Raw genomic sequence first — 27,254 nt, 5'->3', positions numbered from 1 at the left:
GCATCCAGGTCAGCCTTAGGAGCCGAGCGCAACCCGAGCATCACCCACGGCAACCGATCCAACCAGTTTGCATCTGAGAGCGCAGCCCGTAATGACGCCTTAAGCGACCGGTGAAAACGTTCACACAAACCGTTAGCCTGGGGGTGGTAGGCAGTGGTACGGTGAACCTGTGTGCCCAAAGACTTTGCTAGCGCTGACCAGAGCTCCGAAATGAACTGCGGGCCTCTGTCAGAGGTGATATCAGACGGTGCACCAAAACGTGAGACCCAAGCTGAAAGAAAAGCGCGTGCCACGTCCGCAGATGTCGTGGAAGACAGAGGAACCGCCTCTGGCCACCTAGTGGTCCGATCTACCATGGTAAGGAGATGTGTAAAACCCTGGGAAGGGGGAAGAGGCCCCACAAGGTCGATATGCACATGATCAAAACGCCCGGCTGGAATCAAAAATGGCTTTAGGGGCGCCCTAGTGTGCTGGTGAACTTTAGCGCGCTGACACGCCACACACGTGGCCGCCCACTCCTTGACCTCTTTGCGAAGGCCAGGCCACACAAACTTCGAAGACACCAACTTCACCGACGCCCGGACACCCGGATGAGAAAGAGAGTGCACCATATCAAAGACCCGACGGCGCCAAGCAACCGGCACCACCGGCCGGGGGCGGCCCGTGGAGACGTCGCAAAGGAGGGCAGGCCCACCATTTTGCACCACTGCCTCCTCCAGCTCCAGATCGGTACTCGCAGCTCTCAGTGCAACGATACCTGGGTCCCCAGGTTGATCGGCAGCCAGTGCGGAAAAATCAACCCCAAGATGCACAGGGCACACCAGCACCCGCGACAGGCAGTCTGCAACCGGGTTCGCTTTACCCGCCACATGTTGGATGTCCGTTGTGAATTCGGAGATCGCTGCTAGATGGCGCTGCTGGCGAGCAGACCATGGCTCTGTCACCTTCGCCATAGCAAACGTCAATGGTTTGTGGTCAACATAGGCTGTGAAAGGGCGGCCCTCCAGCAGGAAACGGAAATGACGCGTAGCCAGGTACAACGCTAACAGTTCCCGGTCAAACACACTGTATTTTCGCTCACTGTCTCGCAAACCGCGGCTAAAAAATGCAAGGGGCTGCCACGCACCCGCAACACGCTGTTCAACAACTGCACCAACAGCCACATCTGAAGCATCGGTCGTGAGGGCGATGGGCGCCCGAGACGCGGGGTGCGCCAGAAGCGCCGTGTTAGCCAGGGCTGCCTTAGCCCCCTCAAAAGCCTGGATCCTCACAGGGGTCCAGTCAACCTGGTCCTTGGCTTTCTTAAGCTTCAAAGCACCATACAATGGTTGCAGGAGTTGGGCCGCACGAGGCAAGAAACGATTGTAAAAGTTTACCATGCCCAAAAACTCCTGTAGCGACCTGACCGCAGGAACTCGAAAAGCCCAAACGGTGTAATGACAGCAGTCTTGGGCACGTCCTCTGCCCGCACAGGCACCTGATGATAACCTCGCACCAAATCGGTTTTAGAAAAAATTGTCATGCCCGCCAGACGAATCGAAAAATCCTGAACATGCGGAATTGGGTAACGGTCATGGGCCGTAATGTTATTTAAACGGCGGAAGTCGCCGCACGGCCGCCAAGAACCGTCCGCCTTGGGCACCATGTGGAGCGGTGAAGCCCACGGGCTGTTGGACCGCCTAACGATCCCCAAACGCTCCATGGTAGCAAACTCCTCCTTCGCGGTGGCCAACTTCACGGTGTCGAGGCGACGCGAATGTGCGAAAACGGGCGCACCCGCAGTGGGAATGAAATGTTCCACGCCGTGTTTAGTAACAGAAAATGCGGGCGTTGTCAGCGAAGGAAATTCCGCCAGTAAGCGCTGGAAGACATCCTTTGACGCCGCGAAATTAGCGTGTGTTAACGGCCCGGGTCCCCCTGACTGACACGGAAAAGACGCAAAAGACACAGCATCAATGAGCCTGCGATTAGTTACATCCACTAACAACCCATTAGTGCACAGAAAATCTGCTCCGATAATAGGAACCGTAATGGAGGCTACAACAAAATCACACAGAAATTTGCGTCCATTGAAACACACAGTCACAGACTTGGTACCAAACGTCTCTATAGCCGAGCTGTTAGCCGCTGTCAGACGCGGACCACTGCCACGGGCCGAGAGGTCCGTAGCTGCAGGAGGGAGAAGGCTCTTCTGCGAGCCGGAGTCCACCAGGAAGTTATTACCTGATATGGAGTCACGAACGAACAGCAGCTCCTCTTGATCACCAGCGCCCACGGCTGCTACCGAGCGCCGGCTCTTCCGTTTCCCGGTGCCTGGAACGCGCACGGAGGAACGCAGCGGCGCGCCTTGCTGCCGAAGCGCTGATGGAAGAAACACAGCTGGCCGCGCTGTGTGCGGGTGGAGACTGCAGCCATCACTGCCGGAACCTCGTTCTCCAACGTCGACTGGGAGGACTCCACGGCCACACTCTGCACGGAGACGTTCCTCGAAGTCAGCAGGATCCGGTCCGCCTCCTCAGCTAATCCACGGAAGTCGCCGGCCGCCAAGCAAGAAGAGTTGGCGAGGGCTGCGCACACCTGCAGCGGGAGCTGGCGCAGAAAGATGTGCGGGAACAGGAAACCCTCATCCTCGGAGCCCAGCAACGACAGCATCTCGTCCATCAGGTCCACTGCCGAACCATCACCCAAACCAGGAAGCGACAGTAGCTTGTCCGCTCTCTCCGCGGCTGACAAGCTGTAGCGCCGGAGGAGAAGCTGCTTGATGGCGGTGTACTTTCCCCGCAGCGGCGGGGCTCGCAGGAGCTGCATCACGCGCCGGGTGGATTGCTGGTCCAAAGCCGCGACCACCAAAAAATACCTGGAGTCGTCTGCCGTTACTCCTCGCAGATGGAAGAGAGCCTCGATGTGCTGAAACCACGGCGCGGGGTCGTTCTGCCAAAACTCCGGCAGTTTAACGTGCCCCGCGGAGCTGGTCGCTCGCGGAAGCTGCTGCGCCATGGTCGTTGTGGAGACACGGTCCACGGGAGCCGGGGAAGAAAACACGTCTTCTCCCGATGAGGAAGGGACACAATCCTCCTCTACTTCGAACATGTCCAAAAAACGGGGTCACCAATGTGGCAGGACAAGGAAAGGCAGAGACGCAGGTACTGCTTACTGTTGTTTATTAAGTAGACAGGAAGAACCAGCACATGTTCCCCATACGGGAAGTATATATAGCTTCAGCCTTTACATTTCCCATCAACCCACTGGGTGAGAGGACACACCCCTGAGTGCACGCCACAGTATAAAGCTAATATGAGGCTTCAGGAGGCTTTATGACTTTTCAATCACATTATGTTTGTCTTAATGTTTTCATGGACAGTGTTTCCATGCTGAGCTGCTGTGGTGCGACATGGGAGGACATTTCACGTTATTAACACAAAAATTGTAAGATGACAACATGATGTGACAAACACACAATTCTTAAAACAGCTTACGATATATAGGATTTTTTCCACAGAACATGTGGATTGTAAGAAGACTATTAAACTAATACTTGTTAAATTAAATATGTTTAAGAATGTTTCTTCACACTGGCCAAAACATATTTTCTTGATGTGTACCATTGTTTTTAACCGTCATGAGCATAAACTATATAAAAAGGTTGAAGATGACTGCTCCCAAGCTTAAGCGTCTGAACCCAAAGTGTCTCGCCACCTAGTGGCTGGCTGCAGTAATAATAAATCCTGGTCCCTCCATGTTCGTGGATTGGACATTGACCAAACCTAAAGGACATATCAAATACATTTTTCTTTAATTTTAGGTAATTATTATCACACTGATGTTTGTTTAAGAAGCATACATTTTCCTAGTAAGTTTGGTCCCTATTAATGATTTGATGCTATGAAAACGGATTGAAATGTCATAATTAACAGTTGAGACTGACTTCAATCTCCTGATAGCAACCAAGCAGACTCTGGCTCCAAATGCAGAAGATCCCAACGTTGATATCCACTAGATTTTGGCCTCACTTCAGGATAGTGAGAGGAAGTGGAGATGTGTTGTCGGTGTTTCCATACAGTTCATGGTCATGACCAAGAAATATACAGGGGAGGACATCTCGCAGTTGTTGCAACTCTGTTTGACCAACTCACAGAAAGGTGAACTGATTCAACCAATACCTCGGCTATGTCAGTTTTTAGTTCTTATTTGTCATCTGCTGTATATTCACATGTTGTCATTGTCACTGAATTTGTATTCGGACAAGATCTCTCTGCATCAAGCGTGAAGAGGAAGGAGGAAGAGGAAGAACCCAAAAAAAACTGCTAGACAAACTTAAAATTTTTTAACTTGTCACCGTGACCACATAACACCATTCTCTGTATGAGAAGCTTTCATATTTCAAATATTTCATATTTACACCATCCAGGTTTGTAAAACCTGCTCTGCTGTTAAGAAACACTATTCCACCTAAACATTGTGCAAGAATGGGTGAATTAGTTTCATTGTTCTTACCGGACATTTAGAAATAAAGTTTTGAAACCCTGAAGTCTCAACACATTGACCACACAGTTGTAAGGTTTTGGTACGGTTGAACCTCCCAGCTAACACCTGCCGTCTGTCTGATCATTTTGTCCTCTGCAGCATTAAAAACTTCTCAGTTCCTCTTTTAAAATTACTTAAATATGTCGTATTCTAACATCAATACTGGTCCTGTCCCTTGTGGTAAATATTTCATTTGCAGCAACCCCCCTGATCAAATAGCAGGAAGTCTTGTTGAACTGGTAACGAGCTGTGTAATTGTCCCTGCTTCACTCCTGTGGGCTTTCTGTGAAAGCTTTAATTCTGCTGCTCATTAAGCTGGAGTTTGGCTCCTGAATCCTAATGGACATGTGGCGGTGGAGCTGAGGGTTGACAAGGCTCTTATTGTTGAAGTGTAGAGGCCGAGAGAGTGATGGACGGAGCGAGAGGAGGAATAGAAAAAGATAGAGGCCGAGAGTCACCGAGCCATGAGGACAAAGACCAACACGATGAGCATGACACAAAGAGTTGCTCTTCCATAACAAACTCTGCTTTCACAGCATCATGCTGTTTCCCTCGTCTGTGTGCTGACTCACTCAGAACCCCAAGTCTGAAACAGGCAGCAGGACGATGCACACGAGTCATCACCTGAACACAACAAGTATTCCAGTCAGATTTTGGTGCCCAGACTTTGAAATATGATAACTGGAAATTCATCATAGGAGAAACGCTATCTAGCTGGTTGTAGAGGTGGCTATATAAATACTCCAGGGCAGTTTTTGCCCTTGTTCTCTAATGAAACCGGTTGATGGAAAAATGTTACAATATCATCATTACACACAAATAGATATATGGAAAGTTTAAACAACCTTAGTACAACATGAAAAGAATACTTCTCAACTGATTTGCTTGACCCTAACCCAGTGTATTGGTCCAACAGCAACAACCTTCCTATCAATCGTATCTCCATTGAGGTTATAATGTTTTTTGTGGTTGAAATTGATCAATAGAGGTTTTGATGTAAGTCTATCCATTTGGGGAGGGGGGGTGGTGTAATTTGTGCTGCAGTTAAACTGGGTTGTATTTACTGAGAGAAGTTTTCTCTCTTAGCATGTGAGCTCTGAGGAAATTGAGGACTATCAGGAACATACTGAGCCTGTGGATGAACAGTAATATATTATGTTGGAGGAAATGATTGGTGTTTCCATTAGAAAAGGCTGTAGCATGTTCTCTTGACTACAAACTTTTCACTTTGAGTTCAAAGGAGAGGGAGCTATGGAGATTCTGGGTGGAGTATCACTTTAACATCCAGCCCAGGTTTCCACAAAGGCACTTGCCCTAAATTAGCACAATAGAAAGTTACATCAGATCCTGTGCTGCCTTAGAATAGTCCACACCACTTCACTGCAGTCATTCACGAGGACTGAATGTCTGTCCCAGCACAGAAAATGAACATAATTAAACGGCCATGAAAGAAATTAGGATCGCATTCACAGAACAAGATTGAGATGCATCACAGTACAAAGTTTATTTTGATATTTCTGTTTTTTTTCCAGTGGTAAAGCTCTTAGCTGTTTTTCATGTGAAATCACAGCTCAGGTTGTGGGATATAAACACAGCAATCACTTTATCAACAACAGAAATTTATTTGACTCAAGATCCACTTTTAGCAACATGTTGTTGGTGCTGTAACTGTTGTTATCTTTTTTGCGTTCTTTATTTACCTTCAACCTAGAGGCTTCATCAGCAGAAGGGATTTAAATGCAAGATCAGAAGCTGTCATATACCAAATGAAAATTAACTATTACTCCCACTACTACCAGTGATGATGGTGATAATATGGCAACCCTCAGGTCCTCTAGCTTGAGGATCTCAGTGGAATCTCTTCATCATTACTTTCATCTACCTTTTTATAAGAATCAGTCGTGCACCTGTGGTTTACTTTCTATGTTGTAAAACAAAATGGTTTCCATTACACCTCAAGTTACTTGAGTCACTGTAACTTGGTTTTGTCCATTCATCGTACAAACAACCCTACAGCACCGATGTAAATCATGAAATTCTAATAATTAAAAGTTAACGCAAACTGTTTAATGTGTAACAAGCACATGGCTCAGACATTGAGGTCTGAACTGGAGAAACAATACACCAGGAAATAACAAATGTCAACGCAACTGTGTATATAATTTTCTTCTGGAACACAACCATAAAGTTCTTGTCTCAGATTGGCTCTAGTTACATTTCACAATATGACAACATGTTGTTCCGCTTGAATGTTTACTAATGGCTTACAACTAATCTATAAAATCTATTCACAATACCTTCCTGTTATTTTGACTAATAAAGCTAATATAAGTTTATGTAGAGTTGTTAATATCAGGAGTGTCACAGTCACAGTTAACATGTGAGTGATGTTTGCGGTGAGGTTCATGTTGTTGCTGCTGTAACTGTTGTTATCTTTATTGTGTTATTTTCTGTGTGGAGATTGTGCAACCAGGTTTTGCTTCGCAGGCTGCTCAGACCACTGAATGAAATGCCATCACCACATTTTTCACAAGGTCTATGCAAATAGCGTTTTTTGAAAAGAAAAAATTCAGTCCATGTTTTTCAAGTTGTTTTTCGGGGGTTAGCTGGTGACTTTTTTTTGTTTTTTAAAGGGACAGCTGCCAAGAGTCTCCATGGAGACACTTCTGTTCACCAGCTCGAGGAAAACACTTCCACTCCACCGCACCAGTTGTACCTTTTCAAGAGCCTTCCTCCTATTTGCTCTGGAATCTGATCCTTAGAGGTTTTGTTTTTTTTAACAGACCCCTTTTCTCACTTTTTTTGCAGTTTACTGTTGGGTTTGTGTTTTCCCTGTGGGAATGAAAAGTACTTTAAATATATACAAATGAAAGATGGGGCTAAATCCTTCATCAATTTATAGAGGTGGGAAGTAATGAAGAACAAATAAGGGAACGAAGTACAAATAAGGGAAACCTTTAATCACACATCAGATCTTGTTGAATGGATTATTCAAGTTGAAAATCTTCACTGGTGGACATTGTATAATTAGTTAAGAACAAAATGACGTAACAACGGTCGATGGAAAACAAAATCATCAACCCCTTGAGGACTGAATTCAAAAACTTTTCGAAAATCTTCGTAAAAAAATTGAAATCACAGATTGATCCAACTTGAGTAAATTTCATTGCAGAAACTCATCATGTGACCCAGTAGGGTTTATGGCCCCTGTGTGCCTTTATGCACTCCTGACAATGTCTGGTCGTGCTCCTGATGAGTAGGCAGATGGTCTCCTGGGGAATCTCCCCCCTAGACCTGCATCAGGGCATGAGTGAGCTCATGGGGAGTCTGTGGAGATACTTGGATTTAGGTCAGAGGAACATGAGGGCCGGTAAATGGCTTCAATGCCTTCGTCATCCAGGAACTGCCTAATCTCTGTGGCCACTGCATTGTCCTGCACCAGGAGGAACCCAGGGCACACTGCACCAGCGGTCGGGGGACCATTGGCTACGACATGGAGGTCTGTGAATCCCTTCAAGAATATACCTCCTGAGACAGTCATGCTGGATGATGTTACAGGCAGCATAACTTTCACCACGGCGTCTCCAGACTCTTTCACGCCTGTCACATGTTCTGCTGCTGGGTTGATGCCCTTCTACGGGCCTGTACAGCTCTCCACGTGCAATTCCCGGTCTCCTGCTATCTCCTCCATGCTCTTGAGACTGTGCTGGGAGACACTGCAAACCTTCTTGCGACCCCACGTATGGATGTGCCATCCTGGAGGAGCTGGACTACCTGTGCAACCTGATCAAGCTCAGCCTCATTCTACCAGTAGTGACAAGGACACCAGCAGAACACAAACCTAGAGAAGAATCAGTCAGGAAGGATGAGGAGAGAGTAATTGTCTGTGGTCGCCACATGTAAAACCGTTTCCCTCTTTGGGCGGTTGTCTTGCTTCTGCCTCCATTTAACCTGTTGACATTTTCATTTGGATCAAAGCAGGTGAAATTGAGTCACACTCATTTGTGCTTCCTAAATGGACAGATTGTTATTCCTAGGTTCATCTGTTATAGTGTGTTATAGTGTTCCCTTAATTTTTTGGGCAGAGTTTTAATCCGTTATCTCTCCTTCTGCTGCAGGTGACTGATAACTTTGACCGTCAGGACTTCAACAAAATGTGCTGGACTCTGTGCTCCAGGAAAAAGCTGCAACAGAGTCTGCTGCTCATCTCCAACGACGACGCCTTAAAGATGTGGTGCATCTTCAACTTCCTGTCTGAGGACAGTTATCCACTGATCATCGTCACCGAAGAGGTGAGTGTTCATCACGCCCAAAATTGAATTCTGTGACAAATTCCAAAGGCCACAGGCACTTCTTCAGATGTGTGGCTTTGCCTGAACAACAGGGCAAATCCCCAAATCTATTTAATATCAGGTAAGACAAGACAGGGAAACTAAATCTCTAAGCCGTCAAAGTTTTTAACTTTTAGATTGAACAATAGCCTAAAAAATCGAATCATAAAGAAACGATTACATTTTCTGCTGATAGACTAATTAATGGATGGACTAATTGTTTGAAGTCTTACTCAGTAACCCATTTAAAGTTCTGTCGTAACAAGTGAAGAGATTAAGAGAGAAGATAAACTTCCAAAAGTGTGTGATTAAAAAAGAACATCAAGTCATTTAAAGCACTTCTCATCTGTAACCGTCTCCTCGATCTCCATGTGGGAAAAACACTTTTTATAACCAAACGGTTCCTTGCTTGTCTAAATGGGGGAAGTTATGATGTCAATCGAGTCACGCTAACCAGTATTAGTCTGACAACTTCCCACTTCTCTCGTTGCTCATTTAAATGAAAATATCACACAGGCCAGACATGAATTCAGAGCTGGAGTCGTGAGTTGTACTTGTGTAGATGTCTTTTTTCACTGCTTCGGCTGAGAGCAGAAAAGGAAGTTTCCAGCTTCCTGTTCCATTACAAAAGCTGGAAGATTTATTGTTGGGTACTACAAACACCAGAGCTGAATCACTGGAAGATTGTTTGCAGAAGCAAGTTGTATGCTGCAATAAGCCCTTGTCCAGATGAATTGTGGGAAACATACAGGACAGGCATCTTTGATAATATAAAAAGCTGTATCGTTTCAAAGACAAATCTGAACTATCATACCTTTTTTTTACGTCAAATAAAATGTGACCAATATGTATGATAATATTTCAAGGTCCTGTATTTTTCTCCGCGCCCAGATCGAATACTTCCTGCGTAAGCTGACGGAGGCGATGGGGGGCAGCTGGGTGGAGGAGCGGTTCGAGGACTACAAGCTGCAGCTGGACTCGAAGCAGCAGTGTCTGAACGCCTGGGAGCTCATCAGCTTGGTGGGGTCGGGTCACTTCAGCAAGGCCATGGACCGGCAGACGCTCTCCATGGGCATCAGCGACGTCTACCAGGAGCTCATCCTGGATGTGCTCAAACAGGTGAGCAGCAGCCCTGCACAGACGGATTTATTGTAGAATTGTTGTATTACACTTCACCAGTTTGTTCATAACCATGATCACACACACAGCAGTTTGTTTTGACAGATCCCGCTCTTCTGCTCCTGTCTAGCATCATACGGAGCTTCCAGACATTAAATTACCAGTAGATGACGGTGTAAATGACCCCTGTTTCACTCTGCAGGGCTTTATGTTGAAGAAAGGTCACAAGAGGAAGAACTGGACGGAGCGCTGGTTCATGCTGAAGCCAAACTCCATGTCCTACTACGTTGGCGAGGACCTGGCTGATAAGAAAGGAAACATCTTATTGGATGGAAACTGCAGTGTGGAGGCAAGAAGCTTCGGTTTCTCATGGGATTTATTCTTGATCTTGTGCATTTTAAAAGCACAGCTGAAAGCTCTGTGGGAATGATCTGTACTCTTCATGTTTGCACACATAAGTGTATTTGTCTTATATATTATTTGTCCATTCAGCCTTTACCAGACAAAGAGGGAAAGAAGTGCCTCTTTATCATCAGGTCGTCACTAAAAAGCTTTGAGATCAATGCGTCGGACAAGAAGAAGAGACAGGAGTGGATCCATGGTGAGTAGAGAGACTTATTCAAAAACTAAAAAACACAGACATCATTCTTTTCATTACTCATCTGATAATCATCATTTACTGTAACTCTGCTGACATGGTGACTTCACTCTGTCACTCTACACTGCTGAAAGAGATTATTTTTAGCAAAGCTGCATTTCTCTGAAGGTGACAAGTTGAGAGTATTTAAATGACCTCAGTAGTAAACTAAGATATAAATTCATAATAAAATAAGACAAAATATCTAGTTAAACTAATAAAAACAAGTTGTTATTCATTACATAATCCCTCTTACAAAATGTTTGGGTTATCTGCTGATTTCTCTCTCAGTTAATCAATCATTTATTATATACAGTAAAATGTCCAATAAATTGTGACGTATGCACTTTTGCAGAACCCTAGATGACCTCTACAATATCTGGTGTTACGTGAACAGCTTTAGACAGTGAAAGAAAAAAATCAGCAGAGCAAATGCTCACATGTGAGAGGCTGCAGGATCCTTGAAAGATTTCTGAAATCAACTCATTGATTATCAAGATAATTTAACAATTGGGATTATTCTCCATCACAGATTTAATCACCTGAAATCATAAAAATAGTTTATCACTATACATTTTTTTTAACTTTTAACTTGAGTTATTGATAAATGCATAAAATGTCAAATTGTGTTCTTTGTCTTAGCAAAAGCCCAAAACCATAGATTCTAATTATTATTATAGACAACTGGTGAATCCAGCAAAGAAGCTGCCACTAGAAAAAAAAAAAAATCTCTGAAAATATTATTTTCTTCACAGCCATTCAGACTTGTGTGAGTCTGCTGCGTCAGGGCCGAAAGGCGCCGCATTGTGAGGCTCGGCTGAAGCGGCGCGAGCTGCGAGTGAAGCAGCAGGCAGAGCAGGAGGACCTGGAGCTGAGGATGAGGGAGCTGCAGACGGCCAATGAGGCCAAACAGCTGGAGCTGGAGAACATGAGGAAGGTGAGGAGAAAACCTCAGACACATGTAGTTTAGTGTGTTTCAGTATTTATTTGGCACAAGGAGGGCAGGACGAATGAATGGGTCAAATTGAACTAATGTGGACGGGTAATAATATGTGTATGAGATGGTTTAACCTCGGCATCGTCCAGTTTACAGTTAGGCAGGGAGTTTTTTGTTGTTGTTGTTAGTTAGCAGGATAACACAAAAAAATATTTGACGGATCTACAAGAAACTTAGGGGACATACTGTTTGTGGTATAGGTCAAGAAAAGAACTTCTTATTATTTGGTGCAGATCCTGATCAGGGGGCTGGTCCAGGATTTCCTTTTACTTTCTTTAACGCTGCAAGAGTTAAGTGTTATTTTCCTTAATTTCGCAGCGAATAGTTCATGGATCTTGATTTTAATTGTTAGTTAGCTCTGTTTCCACTAACTCTTCTATCTGCTGATCAAAGTTGCAGTTAATTTTCCTTTGGACCAAAAAATTTAAAGACTGGAGAGGTTCTTGTCAGTAGAAACATGTAAAACCTCCGCAAGTAGATTCATTTGCAACTTAATACTGCAGTTCTACCATTAAGTGTCTTATAATGTTTTTTGACACTTGTCATAAAGATGTTAGTTATCTTTGAGTTCAGCATTGTGGTGACGTTGTACTGACTTGCTTTACACTCTTCTTCACTGCTCATGTCTGTAAACATGATGGACAAAAGCACAACTCTACTTAAGAATATCCTCAGAAATAAAGTAACTAAAAACTGGCAGAACTTATGGCAGAGCTGTTGAACTGCATGGTTAATTGGGGCTACTAAATGTACTTTTCTATTTCTAAGAAAAAAACATGTTTAAAAAGACACTTAAGAGTTAAAAAATACTGATAAAGAAAAACCCAGACAAAGGCGAGAGGCTAATATAGAAAAACAACCCCGAGTTGACTGGTGATTAAAATACATGTGCAGTAAAAAAGGGGGAATGTGAATCAGTTTTAGAGACGGTGATGTGAACATATCTGAAACATCAGAATGGGTTTTCTGTTTAAATATGTGCTCAGCAAAGAAGAAGGAAGTCATTCACTGGAATAAGCAAGTAAAAAAAACCCTGAGGGAGTTCCCCGGAGGAAAATTTTAAACTTCTAGTGTAAAGCAGTTCATGTGATAATGAGTAACATTAAGTCAAGTTTTTAACATTCAACAAAGTGAAAAGTTGGTTATTTATGTCGCCGTGCTCGTTTATCCCAAAGATGAGAAGTGTGTGGTCTAATTAAAGTATTTATTAACAAACAATGTAAAGTTGAACCACATAGCTATGGACAATTATCACAGCCTAGGCTAGATCAGTTAACAATAGGTAGTCAATAATGGCCCCGAACAGAAGGGGTTTGATATAATTATAACAGTGGATTTAATGTAATTGGTTATAAAATATTGGAGGGTTGTCACCGCAAATCACTTTGGATCTCGCTTATTGGTCCAGCCGCAGTCCCACCCCTCTTGTCACTGGAATCCAGGAAGTGACAAGGAGCTGCTCTCAGTGACGCTCCTACTACTCTGATAGTTGCTAGGCAACTCTCCCTACCCTGATAGTTCGATGTTGTGTTCCACTAGCCTTGAGTAGAATGTGGTTTTTCTAGTCTCTTGGGTGTACCAACTAAATCATAACATTGTCACTCCTGCTCTCTTATCAAGACAGGTGTGAGACTGACCATCGTTGTGACACACACACATTTCTAGCTAATTCCAAATATTAAACACTAAGATCAAAAGTTTATTATTAATGATTTGTATTAAGGCCTTATATCTGACTGAAACTGTTCATGTCCCAATCTATCTTTATTTGTTAAGAGTTCAATCAGACACATAGAGAAACAAAAATTTGAAATCCTGACATTTACCCTTAGTAACAAGAGAACCAGCTTCATAGGACTGAAAACTCAGAGTTAAACCTCAAGTTTCCTCCATAATCACAAATGGTGGTCAAGTTGTGTTAAAAATGGAACCCTTCCATTCATAGAAATAACCACAGTGGGTTAACACTGCAGAGTTTCCAGAGAAGACAACTTCAGAAATAAAATCTGAACATTTGACAGCAACACCATGCTGGAGCAGGAGCGTCAGGAAGTAAGTTTCCCCTTTAGTCAATTAAATACATCAAACACAAGTTCCTGTTAGATGACACCAGCTGTTGCAGGTATAAGTCATGGTGTCATATGTTGTCTAATACCGTAGTTCCTGGTGAACTCGTTCTTTCACAAGAAGGAAACACTACAGATAGCAATTCCCATCAGACGTGTCGTCACCGCAGTGTCAGTGCAGCTGAACAAAGTGTCGAAGCTGACTGAACCACATTCCTCAGACGTAAGGTCAAACCTCAAAGTGGCTCAGGATGAGTCTATCAGGTTTGATCATCTTATCAATGACACCGTGAATGTATTTTGGGTGTATGATTCCGTCACACACTGCTGCAGGTCATCTAAACACGTATAGAGATCAGCTCCACCCGCAGACTCATGAATAGTCTGTCACCACGTGCAGACACAGGAATGTGGATTGAATTGAGGGGGGGGGGATAAGTTTCCATCAGACATGTTTTTCCCGTAAATCTCCCAAAACCTGAGTCACCCTGCTGCCTGTTCACACTGATCAGTCATGATGTGGATTTACCTGATGACAAATAGCTGCTTCCTGGTAACACTGTAAAGGGTTCAACAGGAAGTGTCAGTTTCACAGACAGCAGAGAGCTGATGTCATCACAGTCGACTGTACAATCAGAATCAGAATCAGTTTTATTGGCAAGTAGGTTTACACATACATGGAATTTGCCGCTGTGTGTTTGTGCAATTCTAAATATAGAAAATAGGAAACAAAAATTAAATCGAAAAATTGAATAGAAAATACTACAGTTTTACACCTTTAGCTGTTAAAGTTAAATTGTTGATTTATTTATTTGAGGGTAGTTCTTTGTTTGGTCTATTCACATCATTGTAATATTTGATCTCAACCTGTTGACCTCTACTACATTTTCATCCTATTGAAAAAGCAGATTCTACATTTAGGAGGACCATAATGTTCAGTTAATTGAAATGTGTTTGTTATTAAGGCCATACTCAGTGGTGGTGTTGTATATGACTGCACGGAAATGTGTTCAGATTGTGTGTTCATCCTTTATACTGTACATTGGACAGTATCTCCACTATTGTCAGGGCCCATTTGAATGATCATATCAACTCACATTGTCCTTCAACTCAACTAATAACACAAATTCCACAATTTGGTTCCTAGGTTTCCAGCACATACGGGACATGTTGCACCATTCTGACAAACTAGTTCACATCAGAGTTGTGTACAGTAGAGAAACAGTGTGTGTTTGTTGGGGACGATGCAGCACAACAATCTGCCATTGAGGTGCAAGTCTCAGACTCACAGAGCTGATGCCCTCAATGCACAATGGACACACATGCATGGTTACAGAAAGTGATTGGACTCTCTGTCACACACACACACTAATATACAATAGTGACCCCGCCTCTCACACTACATACTGCCGTACTGCAGTCCACACTCAGTTCACAGCTGGATGACACAAGTTAAATTCAGGTTACTGCTTAAAATCACTTATATTAGATTATTATTGTTATTATTATTAATATTAAGGTAGTAGTAGTTGTACTAGTAGTAGTAGTAGTAGTATACCTGCTACAACACAGGGGGGGTTTGATGTGCTGCGAAATCAGCATATATGCTCAGTTTATGCTCAATCTAAAAGGTTACCCAAAGGCCTCCAGAGACTGAATGTCCGCATGTGCTCTTTATACTCACACATCGTATCTCATTACTTTTAATTATTTCTGTTATTCAAAGAGACATTCAGCAACAAATGAGAAAAAGCACACGGACAAAAAGGGAAAAATTTACAAAGCATGAAACACCTGTACCTGGCACATAGGAAGACACAGGTTTCATGCTACACTATTTGTCACGGGACAAATGTGTAAAAGAAGCCAACTCTGAAGATATGTTTGTCTTTCGAAGATGGCGACTTAGAGTAAACACTTAACGTTTATTTAGCATTATTTCTGTGAGTTTGTAAAGTTGTAGATATTTTAGTCATGTCCCTCACTGTCAGGGTCTTAATTTTCTTCAGATATCCACAGACAACTTAATTAAGGTGCAGTGTTGTAGCATCAACTATACATAAATCACAAAATCTGTGAGGTATTTCAGAAAATTCAATACAATAAAGGATAAAAAATACATATAATCATGATAAAAAAAGAGAGCAAAGGTTGACCTGTAGCTACATACACAAACAGACGTTCAGGTGATGTTCATGTGATCTCCATGAGAGGGTAGAGCTCCCAAAGAAAAATAATGTACCTGTTAACGGCCAAAATAGAAACACTTTAAAGGTGCTTTTTATCAGCTGAGAATATCTGACTTTTATCTGCAGAGAATATCTGACCTTTTTTTTTGACTGATCTGTTTTTCTGGTGGCCAGGCTCTGGACGAAGGAGCGGCTCAAGCAGCAGAAGAAGAACGAAGGCGGCTTCAGACCCAAACTGAACTCCAGGACCGCTACAGGATGGACCTGGAGAGAGAGAAATTGGTACGTGGTCACTCGCCTTCTTCCACTGAGTCTAGTATCAGGGTCAGTGAAATGACGAGAGTGTATGAGAAATGTCTAAAAAGTCTAAAATTAAATCATTGCAATTATTGGCCTTAGAAGATCTTAAAATTGTTGATTAAAATGTGTCTTATCATCCCAGGCAGGTTTGCATTTGTGTACACTGTGTGTATATGACACACACTGTCACACAACTTACATAAGGTGAAATTAAAAGGGTAAGATGAGGAAGGAGGCAGCTGATTTATTACTTTAAGGATCACTTGTTAAATAAAAGTGTTCCCCAGGAGTTATTTATATATTTAATAATAATAATAACATAAAAGAAATGCAGCTCAAAGTGCTTTACATCAGTATATAGTTAAAAATAAAAACATGTTTATAAAAATGTTATCAATGTTGTTGTAATAGACTTGCTGCACATGATCTCAGTGTTCCAGTCAGCTATGTGAAGAGCCTGGTGTCAGGAGGAGAACATAAAAGTCAATCATGTGGCAAAAGTTGTTTTTGTGTGAGGCCTGTACAAAGTGCATTACAGTAATCCAGTCGGCTAGAAATCATGAATCAGCGTTTCAGCATCTGTGTGATTTATAAATGGCCGAACTATGCTATGTTTCTAAGGTGGAAATATGGCGTTTCGTCCACCTTGTTAATGTGGGTTTTAAAACTCAGATCTGAGTCTAAAATAACACAGAGACCCCCGATTTAATCCAAGGAGTTAGCTGACCCAGATTATTTTCCAGCATTTCTCTTTTTGCTGGTTGAGGTGACTTGGTTTTTAAAGAAAAGGGCCAGCTCTTCACATTGTGATGGAGAGAGCTGCAGGTGGGCGGAGCTAGTGTGAAGGACAACAGGGTGTTATTGAAATGTTCAACCATTTGATTTGTATGGTTCAGTTGATCTTATCATATCACAGAACATCAGCCTGCTCATCAAGGAGTCTCTGGTCAACCACAATTTCTCTTTTGGTCTTTGCAATGGTTACAGTGACATCATCAAATACATTCCAGTCTCCATTCCGAATTATCATACCTGGTGACACCAGGTAACATCAGCTCTGATACTTCCTTCAGAAATAACTGTGAATACTTTGGTGGCCGATATACTGTGATAATTACTACTGATAAATTTGCTCAACAGCTAAATATTAAAATTCACCCAGGTCAAAGTTGTTGCATACCAACTGTGTGGAGTAGACCACTGCCGCCCCTCCTCCTCTCCTGTTCTGTCTAGCTGACTCATAAAACTCACAGTTTGGAGGACAAGTCTCGGCCATGTTTCAACCAGGAACATACAGTCCAAATTATTATCATTAACTTCTGACTTGGAATGATTTGTTGACCTAAGATCTGACATCAAGTGCCAGGTGGTCTATGATTTCTATGATGTAATTTTGAACAGAATCACCGGCTGCTTGAGGTAACCGGGGTGTTGGAACCATAGACTGTATTGGTTTGAACAAGTTGCACAGGGCCGGTCTCAGATTTGTCGGACCTTTGAGTGGTGATGTTCCTGTTTCTTCTCTAATAAGGATGAAATCTCACAGAGTTTCAGTGTAAGAGCTTTAATCGATTCCCTGATTGGTGATTGGAGTTTATATATTAATTTCTTCAACAGGTACGGCAACAGATGGAGGAGCAGGTGGCCCAGAAGTCCACTGAGCTGGAGCAGTACCTGCAGCGGGTAAAAGAGCTGGAGGACATGTACAGTCAACTGGAGGACGCTCTGGAGGACGAGAGACGGGCCAGACAGGACGAGGAGGCTGTCCGTAGGCTACAGACACGGTCAGTCAACGAGGAGTAAAGGTTACTGGGATGGAAATTCATCTTGAGATTTGAAGTAGTGAAATTCTCAGACCAGAGTTGCCTTTGAGTCTTTTTAATAGTAAGCTCTGCAGAGGTTACACAACAAGCACAGTTGCTCAAAATGGAACTGCCAGCAAGTTCACAAAAGCCAGAACTAATACAAAGAGGCGCTTCATAAAATGTAATATGAAAAAAGACTTGAAGTCATTATCTGTGTCTATCTGCTATGTCCGTCCGCTGTAGCAAACTCCCTGTTTGTCAAGGTCACAGCAGTGAGACACCTGGTCAGTTGCATTTTCTCTTACATTACGTCAAAGGTCTTTGCAAATATATGAGGCAAAATTTTAATTTCTAGAAAAGAAGTCAGGGTTATAATGTGAGACCAACAGAAAAACACCAGCAGTAAATCAATTCACATTTAATGTAATTTCTATTTAAACCCTCAAATATCAAAATTATCATTGGAATTAAAAAATCCTGGATGCTTCAGATTCTAACAAATGGAAACCAGCAGCAGTTTTCATACCTGTACCGTTCCCTGGGATTCAACCCAATAACTCTGAACTCTTGAAGTCTGTTAGTTCACAAACAAACACACATTCAGGGGAAGAGGTTAATGTCACATTCTGCAGCACTTAATAATTTGGTCTGTTTCCTTCTATGATGGTTTATTATTTCAATTTGATATTTACAGTAAACTGTCTGTGACAGGGTTTAAACATAAGGCCGCCTCCAAACTGTCAGCTCCTCTCTTTTATTACACATGCACACACAACTTCTACTTCCCTCTCTCCGCCATGTTTCCTCCCTTGTCTTTCCTTCCTCTTTGCTGACATTAACTTTCCACCTCACGTTTGACGAAGCCGTAAAGAACATGTCAGCAGCCCTGTATCGACCAGTGTTCACAATAAACAGTCCTTTATCTTCATGGAGGCCAGTTGTAGATACTTCATTAAAACGAATTCTGTGCTAAAAGCAGATTACCCTCAGCCTCACACTCTTGAGATTAAAGCTAGAGACAGGGTTCATGGATGTTTCCCCATGTTTATCTCCCCCCCCCCCTTTCTGATGGTTTCATTTATTTTACAAGGAAACCAGATCGAAGTGTTGACAAGTGTCTTATCAGAAGCGCCACTGACAAGATGTCCAGTTAACTGACTCAATAACAGACGCTGTGGTTAGAGACTGAGAGGAGACATTGCGCAGTGTAAAGTCGTTAATGTCATAATATGAACTGGGCCGACTTTAGCACTGATGTTGTGTTGTCTTTTAAGGAAGACAGGAGCTCTAAATTCCTGGCTACAATTCATAAAAATGGGTTTTATAACAAATATAAAAGTGCAATCTGAATTTAACCATAGTCAATAGTTGCATTAGCACCACCTGCTGACACATTGTCAAACTACAACAACCTATAACTTGTCTAAAATAGTTGAACAATTTAATTTAATGGACAGATGAAATATGTCTGACACACATTTAGTGACATTTGGTACTCACCTTGATATTGTCATAATTAAATGTGTCTATTCCTGTTAAAGTTTGTTACATAAAGTTAATGTGTCCTCGTTCTACATGATCATACCCCTCAGTGTTTTAAAAGATGTTTGTGGAAATGAGAAGCACAACTCTAGTAAATGGCCCATATTAAAAGTGTGTGAGTTTCCACCTCATCCATGTTAATGTCTGTGCGGAGCAGGTTACTGGAGGAAGAGGCCACAAAGAGGGTCGAGCTGGAGCAGATCCATCTGCGGCAGCAGCGGGCCATCTCGGAGACGGAGGCTGAGAAACAGGAGCTGCAGAGGGAACGTCAGGCCAAAGAGAGCGCCCTGCAGGCTGCCATGACACAACTCGACCTCCTGGAACAGGAGAGGCAGGGTGCCCTTGAGCAGTACCAGGTCAGCTAAGAGACTAACTGTGTCCCACATCAAATCACTGTAAATAAGATCACAAGCCGTTTTTAGATAGGAGCTGCGAAGGATCTTTGGAGAATCGGGTCCAGTCTTTTTCCTCAGTTTTCCTTTCACTCATGCACAACACAGTGGAAGATTCTCTGCTCAGACACATTAACACTGGCAACAAATCCTCCGCAGTATGAGGTGAGCTGTGGTGCAGAGGCAGATTGTTTTAATTCCACTTCGGAGATGATGTGGTTTTGTTTAAATCACAAACTTTTTTTGATATCTTCGTCAGTGTCCTCTATGTGTGTGACGCAACCTTGTCATCCTGAGATATTTGTTTTCTTTATGTTCGTATTTTTGCATTTGTCGAGTGTTAAAAGTATCATCCACTCCCCTACTCGCTCGGGGTGAATCCTGCAGAGGATCTCCTGCTCTGTGCGCTCACATCTTGACTCTTTGTGGCCTAATTTGATACTAAAATAAAGATACTCAATACCATAAAGGTATAATATATGGTTGCAAGTATTGCTATAACTGTAAAGCCTTATTTAACAGTGACTACAGGTATAAAGAAGATCCCTATTACTGATGTATTTATATGATAATCATTACCTTCTTTTTTATCAGTAAGTCTGTCTGCATTTATTAGAATATACTCTTTTAGAGTAAGGTACCCTCTTCGTTGGCCACATGGTGTCATTATTATTGAGACATTATAGAAAATCAAAATAATGTTCCCAAAGTACTGTTCTTAAATCTTACAACTACATGCTCTTGTATTTTTTAGCTTGGTACTAACTGCAGTGTTGTGACTATGGTTCTGTGTGTGAGACAGACGGTGATAAAGACACTGGAGGACGCAGCCAACAACACAAAGACCTGGAAGCACAAGGTGGCTGAACATGAGGGCTTGTTACGGCTCATTCAACCAGGTAACACACACACACTTTCTGCTTGTATTAGTATCTTTGTTAAGATTGAAGGGATAGACCATTCTCTTAATGGCTATTATGATGGGTCAAGAAGTGTGGATGAAACCAAACACTCAAGGATGTAACCTGGTTCTTCAATTAGATAGAAGAGTTGTGTTACATACATAACAATAGCTCTGAAATAGCTTTGCTACCAAGCTCAGCCATCCTACAAAATCTTAATGAACTTTACCTGTAAAACCTTTATATCCTTAATATGTAGTATAACATATATTTACATGACCAAAGATTACTGATGTGAGACCACAGCAGGGGATCCCCCCACTGGATTCACAGCGAGCGAGTGGGGGGGGGGGGGGGGGGGGGGGGGGCTGATGACGCTTGTAACGATGAAAAATGAAACAGAGAAAACGAATATCTCAGAGAACCTCCCGCTGTGTTGTGCATGTGTGAAAGACCAACCGCAGGTCACAGCAGCTAGGGTTTCAAGTGGCTGGAGATTTTAATTGAGAGAATGTTGTTTACTACAAAGTAACATGATGACTTTAACATACAGACCAGTTTGTCCTTTTGTTAAGAATTTTAAATGGCTGCAATTTTTTCTACAATTCCTCAAGTAAAGTTTAGGCTTACAGTTATGTTTTGTCCTTAAGCTTGAATTACCTTACATTTAGGTAATGTAACATGTAATAAATAAATAAATAAAACTTTAAATAAAGTCTCTTTCCAGCTGAGATGACGTTATTTTGTGTCCTCTGTCCCTCAACTCCCTTCAGACATTTGCAATCTCCTTGGGGATTGTCCCTTAGACTAGGGCTAATATTATTTTAAAGTTCTTACTTTTTTCCTCTGACCACAAGTGATTTGAACTAGTCTCAGGCCTTAGACTTAGTTTGAAAGTTCACCTACACCTGCCAACCTAACAGTGTCCTATACAAAATGTTCTATTCCACCTTGAAGCATATATATTTGCCTCTGGTCAATCCTCTCGTGTTCTGCTTTCTTCTCCAGGTTCCAAGGGACAGAGGCTGATCACTAACTGGGGCCCAGCAGCCTTTTCTGATGGAGAGCTCCACCTGAGGGAGAAGAAGTGGCAAGACATGAAGAACCAGACAACTCAGGCTCAATAGAGGCTGAACCTTAAACCTGTTGACAACTCAGAGGAGATGAGTGGAGAGACTGCTGGGATATAGAGTATATGCTGTCTGTGATAAAACATATCCAAGTGGTAACTTGATTTTCACTAAGATTGACAAACATTATTGTGAGAACCATTTTTTTGTCAAGGAGGCATTAAGTCTGTAAATGTATTCCTTTTATGAATTTTGCCCTTTAAACAAGTCGCTGTCACTATAAAATGCCAGATTAATGGAGCAGTCCTTATAAATGTACAGGAATTAAATCGACTTATAAAGGTGAGTTCACTTTGGTATTTAATACTGATGTTTAACCCAAATTTAGAAAGCACATATATATACACAGAGGACATAACTAAAAAGTGCCTTGAACCTCTTAATATTTCAAACGTTTAGCATTTAATCTTTTGAAGGACCAACAGCCAGAGGCTACCAGTCTATTAATACCTCATTGAGTGTCCATGCAACTACCTTTATTATTTTGCTCTACTTAATCCCGACTCTCTGTTTGAACTCTATAAAATGCACTACATTTGGTCCAACACAAATAGTTTGAAGGTGTGTTAAGTATCAGGTTGTTGTTAAGTTAATCATCTGGGGCCAGTTGTTCAAAAGATTGTATCCAGATAGAAGTAATCCAGATTGGAACAAATCCTAAAAACGGGTTGATCAAAAGGAAAAAGGGTATTCTGAAATCAGATTAGATAAAAATTTTATGTAGGGATGTGATACATTTGATCATAAAAAGGTGGATTATTCTGATATAAGAAAATGCAAATAAACAACATCTAATGAAATAATCAAGTTATACAGCATTTGCATCATGTAGTGTGGATACCTATTTATTTACATTTTGCATTTGAATTGTTTGACCATTACAATGATTAAGTAGATGAAATAGAAATGAGGCTCCATATCAACCCTGTCAGTTGAGTTAAATGAAGACATAGTAAAGGTTTTTGATCACATAAAATAATTCGCCAAATAACTTTCAATATCAAACTCATTTTTCTTAAAAATCTAATACTCCTTTATCACAGGTCTCATTATAAATTAAGTATTATGAATGTTTTTTTTTCACTGTTTTCTGTTGGACATTTAACATTTTTATAATTTAACGTGTACAAATCATCTCCAAATTTCTTTTGCCTATTTGTTTATCTTCGTTGTTGGTCATATGAGGGTTCTGAAAGTTTAAAAGAAAGTTAAAATGTAAGAGTTTGTTTTGTATTGTTTTGCCATTTCCTGTCTTTTTAAATAAAAACGTTCACCAAAGTGACTCCACACTGGCTGTTCAGTATGTAGTTTTTCAGATAGCTAGTAGCATATATTGAGATGTGTAGTCCTATTTAGATCAGTGTAAGTGTAAGTATCTATCTGGATAAGAAAGATCCATTCCAATGTCGCTTTGAACAACCACAATAAAAGTAAAATGGATTACATAACCCGAGGTAGAAAATCCAGATCAATTTGATCCTTTTGTGAAATCTTTGAGAATGTATGAGCTACTGATGTTGCTACCAACCACGTTCTTTCTTGTGACAGTTCTCTTCTCTACGACCAAATCAGATGGAACATAAGGTTTCTGTAAATGAGGGATTCTCACGAAATCTAGGAATTTTAAAGAGGCATGAACAAAGTCATTTTATTTTGAAACCCATGAAGCAAGGTCTTTAGTAATCTGGACTATAAATCTATGTTGACACAATATACAATTTGTATTCACATTTACACCAAAAAGCCTAGAAGAACAAAGGATTAGATAGATAGATAGATAGATAGATAGATAGATAGATAGATAGATAGATAGATAGATAGATAGATAGATAGATAGATAGAGTACTTCATTCATCCCCAAAGGGAAATTAAGTTGTCATAGCAGCCGGTATATTTGAATACAATAAAAAACAATACAATAGAATAAAATAAAAAATATTGAGGTAGAAAGAATAAAAAACAGAAGCACAAGATAAAATAAAATAAAATAGGTAGATAAGGTGCAATGGCAAGATGATGGTAATAGTGCTGATATGATGGTAATGTTATTGTTAGACAGTATATAAAAATAGTACAGTATATATAGTATAGTAATTATACCAATATAATAGCAGTATATAGTAATAATGGCAGCAACAGTATATATAATAATAATAGTAATAGTAATATAATAATAATAATTATAACATGTACACATGTATAAATATGTGTATATAGACTTATGTATACAAAGAATATACAGAGAGTATGATATAATATATGATATATAGTAGAGGTATGAATATAAGTATTTGACTATACAATAGGTAATATAATATACTATGAGTGTAAGAATATGTAGACAGAGTGTGCAAAAGACAATATTATTGTATTATTTGTGTTATTGAAAATGAATTAGTAACTGGTCAGTACAGTATAACAACAAATAGCCTTTACTTGATAAAGTGTAACATTAAAACAAAATAAAAATATAATCTTACCCTACGAATTGGGACAGCCCTTGAAGAAGCCGTTACGTCATCAGAACTCGTCGCGAAAATCCGAAACGTCATCAATACTCGACGGGATTTTAATGCAAAAAAGGCAGCGCTCGCGATCTTGTTTTTAAGGTTGTTGTGAAAAAACGAACCACAATACGTTGAAATGATATTAAACTAAGATATTAAAATCATTATCGTAATTTGTAAATCCTTATAAATGGAGAAAATACTACTTTTGTCGGTGATTTGCAAGGCATTCTGGGTACCCGTACGTTTGAATTGAGAGTCTGGAAAAATGGGAGGGGCATACAGCCCTATCCGTAGAATAATATATACATATATGATCAAGTACCGTTCAGTAGGGATTGTATCTTTATATGTATAGTACATATTCAATGACATATTATTCATATTTATATATTTCATCAGCATAATGATATATTAGGAAGTTAGTCACATGACACCACATGTGGTTGAAACCATGACAGAGAGTAGTGTGGAGCGGAGTCGGTCAGTGTTGAATGTATATGATCGTCAGCTTTGCGCAGTGGCAGTATCGTAGCCTATGAGGTTTTAACCGAGGCGTGATTATTGCTAGTTGAAAACTTTACCCAATACCCCGCCTAGACGACTTGAAATATAGTCGGCGACGGCAATTTTTGTCGGTCTCTAAGGAGACTCCTCTCTCTGTTTAAATTAAAATAAGCCCAAAACACTAAGGACGTAATGATTTCACCAAGAGTTTATATTTTCCAATTTAAATATCTATATGATATATCTGTAAACTAACGACATATATCAGGTTTAACAAATAAGAATCATTTAATGTAGCTTTCTAAAACACGACCCATTCTTTATCTAAGCAAGCGTCTGATTTGTGGTTATAATGTCACTGATGACACAGTCGAGTCGAAACTGTTTTTTTTATTTTACTAAGCCTGAGTTAAGAGAACTCTACAGAAAGAAGTACCGAGCGTGACGTAATTTACAGTGGTAACCTCTTTTAGTTTTTTATTTAACTAAAGTTACATGTGTGTGTCTCGTTCTGATCGTCTGCTGAATACTTCACACGTCACTGCTACATGTAACCACATGTGCTGGAAACCATTACAGAGAGGCGTGCGGAGCAGAGTCAGACTTTGCTGAATGTCATTGCTCGTCAGCTTTGCGCAGTGGCAGTATCGTAGCCTATGAGGTTTTAACCGAGGCGTGATTATTGCTAGTTGAAAACTTTACCCAATACCCCGCCTAGACGACTTGAAATATAGTCGGCGACGGCAATTTTTGGCGGTCTCCAAGGAGACTCATACTTATGTTGAAACACAAACACCATTGATTATAAAGAGTATAATGAAACGACCCCGTGACTCCTCTTATAAGGTCATTAATAAATAAATTATTTATTTCACGTTCACTAACGACATTTATTAGGTTTAACAAATATGAATCATTTATTTATTTAGCATTCTAAAACACGACCAATTCTTTATTAAGCAAGCGACTGATATGTGGTTATAATGTCACCGATGACAGGGTCGAGTCAAAACTGTTTTGTATTTTACTCCGCCTGAGTTTAGAGAACAGTAAATAAAGAAGGACCGGGTGTGACGTCATTAACAGTGGTTAAACTCTTTTAGTTTTGTATTTATCCACATGTGCTGGAAACCATAACAGAGAGGCGTGCGGAGCAGAGTCAGAATTTGCTGAATGTGATTGCTCGTCAGCTTTGCGCAGTGGCAGTATCGTAGCCTATGAGGTTTTAACCGAGGCGTGATTATTGCTAGTTGAAAACTTTACCCAATACCCCGCCTAGACGACTTGAAATATAGTCGGCGACGGCAATTTTTGGCGGTCTCCAAGGAGACTCATACTTATGTTGAAACACAAACACCATTGATTATAAAGAGTATAATGAAACGACCCCGTGACTCCTCTTATAAGGTCATTAATAAATAAATTATTTATTTCACGTTCACTAACGACATTTATTAGGTTTAACAAATATGAATCATTTATTTATTTAGCATTCTAAAACACGACCAATTCTTTATAAAGCAAGCGACTGATATGTGGTTATAATGTCACCGATGACAGGGTCGAGTCAAAACTGTTTTGTATTTTACTCCGCCTGAGTTTAGAGAACAGTAAATAAAGAAGGACCGGGTGTGACGTCATTAACAGTGGTTAAACTCTTTTAGTTTTGTATTTATCCATATATAAAAGTGCAAAATCTACCTTTGAATTGTAACGTTGTACTACAAACTAGATATAATCAGGTTATGTAAAATAAAAGTACATCCAATGTGGCCTTCAAGTACAGTTTTGAGACCCTCCCACTGTAAATCACTCTGTGAACAAGCAATGATTAATAATGACATCTTGAAGTTCATGGTTTTAACGTGTAAAATCATAATTTGCCACGTGAGGCCGACGATTCTTCCCCAAGGCCATCACACCACGTAACTCTACAACACAGTGACCCAAACTGTAACTAGCATGCACTGGTGTAATAGAGCAATTTATCTTTATTAGTATATTTATATATTTTATTCATTTTAAGTCTGTTGTTGTTTGTTTGATGCTTTTGTGAGATTGTTTGTGTATTATGCTCCAAGAGAAGTAGTACTTATGATTTTGTTGTATGCATAACTTACAATGACAATAAAAGGCAGATTCTGTTTTAATTTTTATCCTAAATCTGAAATGCAACTAGTGAATTCATTAAGCTTATAAGAAAAAAATTAAAGTAGGCTACCAAATCTATTTCTATTTCTGAATTTAGAATTGAGAATTGACCTCACCTCTAATATTCTGTACGTGGACACATACTGTTAAATTTT

At 40.9% G+C, this 27,254-nt stretch overlaps 1 protein-coding gene and 3 non-coding genes across 4 annotated transcripts in view; all 4 read left to right on the top strand.

Moving 5' to 3' along the window:
- The window catches only part of swap70b (switching B cell complex subunit SWAP70b), a 29,300-nt gene extending 6,168 nt beyond the window's left edge, over positions 1-23,132 (top strand). Inside the window, exons 3-12 of the mRNA XM_061076394.1 lie at positions 8,643-8,816; positions 9,747-9,974; positions 10,177-10,323; positions 10,467-10,575; positions 11,367-11,548; positions 16,038-16,145; positions 17,781-17,947; positions 19,668-19,866; positions 20,705-20,801; positions 21,813-23,132. Coding sequence (XP_060932377.1) covers positions 8,643-8,816; positions 9,747-9,974; positions 10,177-10,323; positions 10,467-10,575; positions 11,367-11,548; positions 16,038-16,145; positions 17,781-17,947; positions 19,668-19,866; positions 20,705-20,801; positions 21,813-21,931 — 1,530 coding nt within the window. The 3' untranslated portion in view covers positions 21,932-23,132. The remainder of the gene's footprint in view (positions 1-8,642; positions 8,817-9,746; positions 9,975-10,176; positions 10,324-10,466; positions 10,576-11,366; positions 11,549-16,037; positions 16,146-17,780; positions 17,948-19,667; positions 19,867-20,704; positions 20,802-21,812) is intronic.
- Positions 23,133-24,950: 1,818 nt separating this feature from the next.
- On the top strand, positions 24,951-25,092 carry LOC133009971 (U4 spliceosomal RNA). The gene has a single exon (XR_009680666.1). It is a non-coding gene; the product is annotated as a U4 spliceosomal RNA (small nuclear RNA).
- A 483-nt stretch (positions 25,093-25,575) lies between these two features.
- On the top strand, positions 25,576-25,717 carry LOC133009947 (U4 spliceosomal RNA). The gene has a single exon (XR_009680644.1). It is a non-coding gene; the product is annotated as a U4 spliceosomal RNA (small nuclear RNA).
- Positions 25,718-26,136: 419 nt separating this feature from the next.
- Positions 26,137-26,278, top strand: LOC133009935 (U4 spliceosomal RNA). The gene has a single exon (XR_009680633.1). It is a non-coding gene; the product is annotated as a U4 spliceosomal RNA (small nuclear RNA).
- The last annotated feature ends 976 nt before the right edge of the window (positions 26,279-27,254 follow it).

This window comes from Limanda limanda, chromosome 8, assembly GCF_963576545.1.
Source record: "Limanda limanda chromosome 8, fLimLim1.1, whole genome shotgun sequence".
NCBI classification, from domain to species: domain Eukaryota; kingdom Metazoa; phylum Chordata; class Actinopteri; order Pleuronectiformes; family Pleuronectidae; genus Limanda; species Limanda limanda.
This window is presented reverse-complemented; position numbering and strand designations above follow the sequence as displayed.